Raw genomic sequence first — 10,024 nt, forward strand, 5'->3', positions numbered from 1 at the left:
TGAAAACATCAGTCATATGAGAGACAGAAGATGCATAAGTGACAATAGCAGGTGTGTTTTCTGATCTGCATGAATTATTCAATTCCAAATAATTTAATCTGCAAATATTTTTGATAATCAATTAACTAGTTTGAGTCGTCTCTAAAGAAGATGATTTTCTGATTGCAGCTTCCTTGACGTCACCATTTTCTGGTTTCTTCACTCGTCCATGATAGTAAACTGCATATCTTTCAATACTTATTGGCATTTGTCACCATTTTCTGGCATTTCACAGAAAAACAACTAGTTGATGAATCAAGACACTAATCTACAGATTAATCAACAATGAAAACAATCATTAGATGCAGTGCTAACGGGAGCATGCTCACTGTTTTGTTTGTTTTAGTTATTAAGATTATGAAAATTCAGAAAATAACCAGTTCTTCCAGTTCATCTTGAGGGGAACATGAACAGGAGTGTGTGACTTGTATTTGTGTTGTTTGCTGGTCTTCATGGTGTAGTTGTAGCAGAGTACTGATTCACCAGTAACTAGACCTTCCACATACATGTGTCTTTGTACTGTAACTGCTGGAGACACATTCACTGCACTCAGAGGATCTCCGTTCCCCTCATTGTGTGACTTGTGGCACCAGTTAGATGCACCTGTGCTGAATTAGTTGAGTCCCTTTAAAGGAGGTGAACACTAATGCACTCAACTGGGGCTGTTGTACGTAACAAAGAAAAATGAAGTCACAAACATCACGTTTGAATTTTTATTCAAAGGATTTCCATAACATTATAGCACATGGTAAACTGTGTGAACTTACAAAAGAGCTGCATGATCTAACGTGACAGTAACAACGTGGCTCCTCTTAATTCAAACAGAGAAGGCGTTCAAAAAATAAGCATCCGATGCAACACCTGCCCTTACTCCCCCTCTACCCCAAACCCCCGCCTTCAAAGAAAAAAAAAAAACAAAACGCATGAAAGCAAACACATTAACACACACGCACAAACAGAATTCCACCACTAAATCAGGTACTGTAAGAAGACTAGCCTTTAAAATAAAGCCTTGAATTTCCCAGCTGCTTTGGAAGCTCTCCAAAACATTTGGTACCTCACAACTAGAAACTATACTTTCTACTGAACAGGTAGTGATTTCTCTGTACATGAGGGTTTCAGCAGACACCCTCCCCCTTCCTGTCCGTCTAATGACTTTACCCCGTGGCGGGGTCAGAGGTCATCCGGCGAGCATGGGCCCCGGGTGGAGCCGCTGTGTTTGGGCCCAACGTAAGGCCTCGTCATGAGAACTGGATCTGCTGTACAGTTGGAATCTGGAACACAGTAGATTTGAGGTCTGAGATGACGTTTAAGGAGGCTGAACAATAGTCACTGAACAGTTTAATAGTGTTACTAGAGCTGTAGTCTCACACAGTGTTCTTCATGTGTGGTACACCGGATGCTGCCTCCTGCTATCAGCTGCCATCTTCACACGTGGTTTAACTAATGCAGACTAGCATGCTGCTATCAGGCTAAAATCATCCAGCTAATTCTCATCTAGCTGAGAAGTGATTCATCTCAAAATGCTCTAATGATGAAAATGAGCATTGAAACCATGATCTTTATGAAGTTTAATGAGGTCGATATGTTGACAGCATGCAGCGGGGCGCTGTGTCAGTGTGTTGTTTGAGTCGTTTGGGCATAAAAACAGATTTTACAGTTTCTACTAAAAGGAGCTAATGCATTATGTTGAGAGTTTCACCTGTTGATATGAGGTGGTGTACACCATGACGTTCTGCTGCTGACCATCTGCTGTGATAATTCCAGCTGGCAGTGGATTTGCTGATGAGGGGAAGAAAAAAAAGGTACATTTCTATAAAACTGACAGAAAACAGTCAATTTTACCTAAACAGAAGTATGTGAAAAGAACAGGACGACCAAACCACCAACAGGAGGACAAATCTCAAATAGTCTTTGTGAATTTCACTCTGCTTGTGTTTGACTTACTGAAGCTGTCATCTGTGAGGTCCTCGCCCAGACTTTCACCCACCGCCACCCCGGGCATCCCCTTCTCGCCCTTCATCGCCTGGAAAACATCAGACACCAGGACACGTTACATGTGTGAACACAGCAGCAACATCTGACACTGAACAAGAATGTAGTATCATCTGGAGAGGACGTGCAGGATGTTGTCACCCCAAGAAACTCTGCAATGAGACGATGAGAAAGGAAAGAGCTGCTCCACTGACGCTTTGTTTCATCACTTCAGGGCTTCTGCAGTGCTGCCAAAGACCCTTTTAACCCTCAGAACCTCAAACCCTGCCAGCAGGTTTGATGATGCTGATGATGGTGTAGCGCTATTAATCTGATTATGTTTAACCAACCTCATAAAGCCAAGAAAAAAATATTAAGTCCCTCCACTAAAAACTCATCTCTCAGTGTTACACATATAGAAGGTTTTTCCATCCTGCCCCAAAATGTCTTAGATGTACTTTTACGCATTCATATCAAAACGTACACAACAGAACATATATATCTCCTCCTATAGCGTCACATTTACACAAATAAAGAAGAACAAATGACATAACTTTACACTTTTAATTGCTCTAGAATGTGCAGCTCTATGAAGTCCTGCCTCACATATCTCCTCACTCACTGCTGCTTGAGCACACCAGCTCCACTACAACTCTGCTCTAGCACTATAAAACGTCGCTATGCTAGTAAGTTGTAACTCTGGAGTAATTCAGCCGTGCATGTTAGAATCATGACACAGGAAGCTCCACTGCCAGCTGACAGGATGAGCTTCTCTGGTTTGTTGTGTGTGAACTCTAGCAGGTCTGAACCCATTACTATGAAGGTGGAAATGTTCAGCCATGGAGTTGACTGTATATTTCACTCACGATAAGTCTTTGAGGATATAAAAACACCACATGGACTTGTTAGGGTAAAAACAAATGTATTATGATTATCATTGAGGGGGGTCTTTAAAGACCTTTTTGTGGTGGAACTGAATTCAAGGTTCTGTAAGAATTTGACAGACCTGCAGATGTGCTAAACCTAAACTCCCAACAAGTTTGACCTTTTGGTGTCACAAGAATCAGACATATAGAGCTGTATCTAGTGCATGGACACTCCTATAAACACTTTCTTTCAGCTACTTTAACCTGAGAACTAGCACGCTCTGACTTCTGGTTATCAAATTACTCCAGATTGCAAATTAAAATATTTTACCTTTATTGGTGTTCTTGCAGAAAATCCCAAACACATTTGGCAACCCAGCTGCTGTGTGGTCCTGCCAAGCTGTGCTGCTTTAAATCTCAGCTGGCAGCTAAGAAACTAATTTGGCTGCTATGATCACTTAGTGATGATTTTAGATGTTAAAACGGCACTACTTAGCTTTTCACACCAGCAACACTGGGTTACTTATTCAACTGGAATCCTGTCAAATGACTCTGGCAACATTTCTTCTAAACCTCCTCTGATCAAAGAGTGAACCTGACAAATAAATAGATAACAAGAGTAATAACCTCTGACAGAAAGCTCACCGTCTGTGGTTAAACTATAAATAAAATGGGCTCTGTGCCATGGAGGGAGACAGATATTTGAAAAGAATTGCTTCATCCGGTGCCGGCGCCTCACCTCTCTGAACTTCTGCAGGTAGAGCTTGAGCGGATCCACGTACATGTCGAAGCCCAGCGTGGACATGGCGAACAGAATGTCCTCCCCGTTGATGGTCTTCCTCTTCTCTTGGTGGCAGCGCTCGCTCGCCTCAGACGTGATGAAGCTGATGAACTCGCTGACACACTCCTGCACACACTCTTTGGCATCTTTTGCAATCTGTGGAAAACAAGTCCCTCACACATTACAAAATGCTGCCTCATGATAACAGCGAATTTGGCAATAAAGACGAGTTTGTTATATTTCCACTGGGCAAAAGCAAACGCATTACAAAATACATCATTACTTCTGTTGATTGCTTTCATTAATTATGTCTAAACCTTGAATCCAGCATAGTAAGAACTGTCTCTTCTCTCAGCTGCTACAGTTTGTACCTAAATTCCAGTCACTTCCTCACATCAGCCTCGTCTTCTGTTGCTCTTTGTAACGTGATGCTTCCAGCTGTTTAGAGGGATGGGATCACGTTGTGTTTCATTACACCTGAATCTACATCTGCTCATCCAAAGTGAATCTTTTCAAATCTTTGTAAGTTGTTCGTTCAAACCTCGACTGGTTTAGTTTAATCTAACACAGCAAGAAAACTCTTGTTCATTTTGTGAAACTAAAGATATAATTTGATATTTGAGATTCTAGCTTCTTTTCTTCTAATCATTTAGTCAAATAATTGACCATTTTAATTGTGACCAACCAGCAGCCAAGCATGACTCTGACACTGGTAGAGACTACAGTAATAAATCTGTCTGTATGAGAGGACCCGACACCATTAGACAACATTAGTGGCACAGCTGGTAACAGTGTGTTGTGAGAGCAGCTCTGTGCTCTGAAACAAATGAACACTAACACGTTTAACACAGACAGATTTGAATAACATCCGTCTAAAGCACAGCAGTCTGTGACAAATATGAGAGGCAGTCATCATGGAGGCATTAGAGGAGAGTCTATGGAGGGTGAGGCTACGCTGCTGTGATGCTGGACGGGGCTCTGCAACAACTACTGAGCTGTACAAGTTCATGTGCTGAAGTAAGTCGATAAAAATTACAACATGAAATGACATTATTTAGCACTTGTGGCTTCAGACCCTGTGACAACAGTCCTGTCACTTGAGTACATGTCACCCTGTGAGATGGCTCAAATAAAGTCTTGGTGCCAATCTGGTCCAGACTGAATCATCGCTTTCAAGTATGTCAGGTTGTGTGATGGAAGCCTGCTGACCAGCAGTGCTACGATATAAATAGAATAAAGTGTGAAAGCAAAGATGCATCATCAGCCTGTGTCATCCTTCTGCACTAATGCACAAACTCTGGGGCTTTTGTGCGTCCCTTTGCCACCACTATTTTGGTTTGTGTGCATGTTTCTCTGCTCCTTTACGAGCATCATGTCCCATAGCATTCTGCCTGGATGACTTGCAAATGTTGGCTGTAGCAACTGTCACAGGCACACAAGTCTGGTCCTGATTTTGATCTCACAGCAGACCTGTTTCGATTGTTAAAACTCCAAATTGTTTCGCTGCTAAATGTGTCACATTGTGCCGTGCTGTCGCCGTGTCGCTACCATTTGGACAGACAACTAAACATTTCACAACATTTTCCACACGGTTGCCAAGTTCTGGCTGTTGCATGAAGCCCATTGTTCATAGAGCATTTTTAATTTTAAGGTTCAAAGCTGAACTTAAATTACTATTTTCACTCCAGACACACTCATTACTACAGTTTTCAGGAAAACAACCAGGATGATCAGTCTTCCTGTGATGCACTAATTACTCATAATTACTCATTACTCATATTAAATCTGATGCCAGAATAACATTAAAACATTCATCATCGTTGTCCCTGCTGCTTCTCCGTTCCCTCACAAACCTTTCCAGTCTGAGGAACAGCGTTCTTCATGATGCGAGCCACGTTGGCAATAGGAAGATAGATGTCCTGCTCCCTGTAGTTCTCCTTGATGCCGCCGTCTTCGTGGTCATTCAGATTCTCGTCTCCATCATCTGCAAACACACCGATAGAATCAGCTCCACTGCTCCTTCTGCTACCAACACTGCTGACTGATCCGGTACATCAACATCACTCTTATACGTTCTAGCTTTTAGTTTTTTAACACACAAAAATACAACAAATCAACAATGGAAAGAAATTTTTGTCTTTTAAAATTTCTGCTCTCTCATTATTTACTTTTCGGTACAAAATGAATGCAGGCTTTTTAACAGCATTTTATAACTGTGTGGTATTAATATTTGGATTTAACAATAATTAGCATGCTTTTTACGTCTATCATTGCCAACGCCAACATTCAAATAAAGAAAGGGTGAACATAAAGTAAGACAGTTTGACTGCAGCCCACAAATCTCAACATTGTCCTGCTTTGAAAACTGAGTTTCTCAACAATGGTTTCAATGACAATCCAGTTCAGGCTGACTGTACTCTGTGGGAGGGCTCCAGGCTGCCAGCATATATCACATATCTGGGTTAATGACAGATGAACCACAAGCTTGGCAGTCAAACTGTGCATTGCTTTGGATGTGGTGAACTTCTACTGAATATTTTTTTGACAGACTGACCGTGTTTCTGCTCTTACATGCTTGTTACACTTGTGACAACCAGCACTTCTGGATGTTTAACTCTCTGTCCACTTCCACTAAGAGCAGAGTGTGTGGGTGTGTGGGGGTGTGAAACAGTGCTACAGTGTGTGTGATCACACACAGGCTCAGAGACAACACGGTCGTCTGGTTTGGTAAAGTGAAAATGCAACACAAATTAAAAACAGAGTTGGTGAAAGAAAACATGCAAAATACAGTTTATGTAACAAAACTAAACATGAAATCTATACGTTGAATTCTGGGTTTTGGTCCCCGTCCCTAACAGATTGCTTGGTAACATTGTTCTCCTCACCGTCTTGAGACTGGAGGACATAGTGACTGGAAGCCATGTACTCTCCAGTGATGCCCAGCTGGGAGGCGTCGGTGGTTGAGCTGTCTCCGTCCATCTGCAACACACACAGTCCCATTTCAACATCTGGAGCTGTAGCAATACAGCACACCTGCAAAATCTGAACGTGCCAAGCATCTCTGAATCACTTCGTGGAAACAGGCATGACTTGAGAAGTTATTTACAAAGCTTCCTGCACACACGCTCCTCAAGGAGATGTTCTCCTTTGGGATTCAATGACATGCTGTTTTACTAAGCTCTGAACCATAGAATGAAGTAAATAACGACAGACTGTCTTTGTGTCTCTGGAGCTACGCGGTGGATTCTACTCTGAAAACGGCTGACAGGCTGACCTAGATACACAACTCTGATGCGGGGAAGTACAAAACAGTAGAGAAAGTAACAGTCACAGGTGGCTGACAAGCTACTTATGCAAATAAGACTGTTTATCTTATTTTGTCCTACAGTAGCTCAGTTTGACCAAGAGTTGTACCTTGTTGTTAAAGCAAAGAATCAGGATTTTTAACAGGCCCTTCGTAGGTTTATAGATTAAATGTGAAGTGAATTTGACTACTATAATAATTTAATTGATACTTTGGGACTGCTGTTCCACTGCTCTTATGGTCCTGGTATTTCTGTGAGTCATGTGCATCTGGGTCACTTAGCAGCAACATCAAAATACAACCCAAACCTGAAAATTAGACTCTACATGGCCCTCACTCTGAAAGACTTTAAGTGACTCTAGTGTTTGCTGAAGTCGCTGCACTTCTCACTGCCAGCAAGAAAATCAAGTTCAATGTCAAACAACGTTACTGAGCAGATGCAGAAATTCAAAGTAATGCAGCAAGAGGATTTATTCATTTTCTTACTCATGTTAGATGAGGGGTGCCCAATTGTGGTCCTGGAGGGCCACAGTCCTGCATGTTTTAGATGTGTCCCTCTTCCACCTGATTCAAATGATCAGCTCATCATCAAGCTCTGCAGAAGCCTGATAACGATCCTGATCATTTGAATGAGAGGGAAACATCTAAAACATGCAGGACTGTGGCCCTCCAGGACCAGGATTGAACACCCCTGTATTAGATAATAAACTGATCAACATTTAATGGAGCTGTGAGTTTGTTAGTCCGGTCATTGCTGTCAGTGATTCCTGGCAGATGAGGACAGACGATATTAACTTCATGTAAAATCAGTTTCATGCAGGTTGGAGTGGACGTTGCTCTGCCACGCCACTCTGGTTAAGAAGTGATCACAGCCTCAGTGAGCCTGCAGAGGTTGTGTTTGCAGCCACCTTTGGTAAATCAGATCTTCATACAAAGGCTTCCCACCTATCAGACCCAGTAACATGTCAGACATGAGCACTGGGATGGACATGGAGGTTTAACCTGTCAGACAGCCTCCAGTCAACACTGGAGGGCATCTGCTTGGTTTTCGAATTACGTGAATGCCAGTAAACAACTCGGACATGCCAACAAACACTAACTGACTGGTGGCTGTAACCAGTGACTCTCACATCGTCAGTGTGTGTTTGAGCTGAGAGGCTATCCGTTATGTGTGCGGTCTGAGGACGTCCTGCAGCTCACAGACTCGGCATCGGGTCCTCGGTACATTCAACTGCTTTACAGTCGTGTGTCCACATTAATGACTAAACAGCTCTGTTGAGTCGCCTTCCCTTTTCTAAGAGGATATATCTTCAGAGGTGGACTACAAAGAGCGGAAAACACGAGCAGCCTCCTCCACAGTACACACATTTTTATCGTGTTTGTACATTGTGGGTAAATCTGAATTTGGCACCACACGGCTAGCTAGTTGAATTACTGCGGTTAGGACAGTAGCTTAAATAGAAAAACCGTGGCGGGCATCCGGCTGTAAACCCGCGCTGAGGTCAGTTTACGTTAGCCACACGCTAAGTGTACGGACGTGTGTTTGGCTACCGAATGCTAACTAGCAGAGCCAGCCGCGGGTAAGTGATGTTTAGCTAACGTTAGCTAATGTTAACCGAAGAATGGGGTTAGCTGGTCGGCTCGTAGGTCTCCAGAAAACTTCTGATTTCACTATAATGAAGAAAGGCTGTCCAGCGGGCTGTTACCTTGCGTAGTTAACATATTCAGGCGCACAGTTTCCCTTGAATAAACCCTCATTGTGGATCCGCTGTTATTCGCCTCAGCGCCGGCCTGTTCTTTGTCGCACGAAGCGGAGCAAGACGTGGCCGGGGCCGAAATGTTAAATGGTATTTTTTAAACTTTCGCCCGCTGGATACTTCCTGATGAGCAGCCCACACTCAGACAACAAATAAAAAATCAGACAGAGACGGACATTTCCATTCGAGCTAACGAGAAATCGGTTAGCAATCATTGGCCGGAGCCAGGCACAAACCTGCAATGAAGCCCTGGTTGGTTACCTTCCTGAGACGGCTGTTTGGTTGGACAGAAAATGGCTGCGAAAGGACCAGTCCCAGCGCGGAGCCGCGGCTGCACTACCGCGTCTGACCAGGAGAGGGCCGAGCTGCGTTCACGGACTCCTCGCAAGCTCATAATTCACCACCCTCGTTCTGTTTAGAAAAGGAAGCTAGTAATGTACTAGTCAAACGTTTATGCTTAAGAAAGCCACAAATACAATCGAAACCTTTACAGAAATTTAGTTTGGGGGTTTCCCCCCACAAAGCACAGCATTACATCAACTTGGCAGGCATAATATAATCCCGTTCCTTCACTGTCTCGTAGTGTTGTCTCTTAATTCCTACATTTCCGACCGTAATGGAACGCATCTCTTCTAGCCTGCTGGTTTCCCACAAATGTTTCACCCTCCCGCCGATTTTCCTTTCATAGAGCTGCACAGGCTGTTTACACAAGTGTTCGTACTCCCACCGACACACAGCTAATGAAGGCACCAAATCCACCAGAAAGCTCGTTTAACTGGTGTCACAATTATTTTAGCAGCATGGAAAATAATACATGTCGTAGATAAGTAAACTGAAAAGGGAGGGGGGATGCAGAAAAGTACTTATTGAAATGCTGACATTTCCTTTTTGTCGTTATTGACAAAAAACAAGGTAAGCTGTGTTATTCTGAGCAGCATTTTCTGCCAACAAAAGTTTCTATGGACGCATTAGTTTTACACTTTATTGGTTTTTGTATCGAACTGGAAATTTTCATTACATTAAATATATTTATTTGCTGAATTTTAAATGGTACAGTGCTCATGACGTGCCAAAGCCAGGCTGGTGTTTAAAGGTGCAGCCACAAGATGGCGCCCTGCTACTGTGCCAATAAAAACCTGCAGGTTTTCTTTGTTGTCCACCTTTTAGTTTTGACTCTGCTGCTCAGTGATATTTAAACATCCTCCTTCACTGTCTGTTAAAGTCTGATCAGTACACACCACAGTGGCCATATTGTTTTGTCAACAGTGTACTGTTGTTGGTTTTAAGGGATCAATGCTATTGA

General features: G+C 42.9%; 1 protein-coding gene across 1 annotated transcript; it reads right to left on the reverse strand.

Moving 5' to 3' along the window:
* Positions 1–738: 738 nt before the first annotated feature.
* Positions 739–9,032, reverse strand: nfyba (nuclear transcription factor Y, beta a). Its single transcript, XM_008293537.1, has 7 exons — positions 8,958–9,032; positions 6,546–6,639; positions 5,514–5,644; positions 3,619–3,816; positions 1,987–2,065; positions 1,742–1,821; positions 739–1,313 (listed from the first exon to the last, which is right to left on the reverse strand). Exons 2-7 carry the CDS (start codon positions 6,637–6,639, stop codon positions 1,281–1,283), a joined length of 615 nt encoding a protein of 204 aa, XP_008291759.1. The 5' UTR covers positions 8,958–9,032; the 3' UTR covers positions 739–1,280.
* Between the last annotated feature and the right edge of the window lie 992 nt (positions 9,033–10,024).

This window comes from Stegastes partitus, unplaced genomic scaffold, assembly GCF_000690725.1.
Source record: "Stegastes partitus isolate 25-593 unplaced genomic scaffold, Stegastes_partitus-1.0.2 Scaffold893, whole genome shotgun sequence".
Taxonomy (NCBI): Eukaryota; Metazoa; Chordata; class Actinopteri; family Pomacentridae; genus Stegastes; species Stegastes partitus.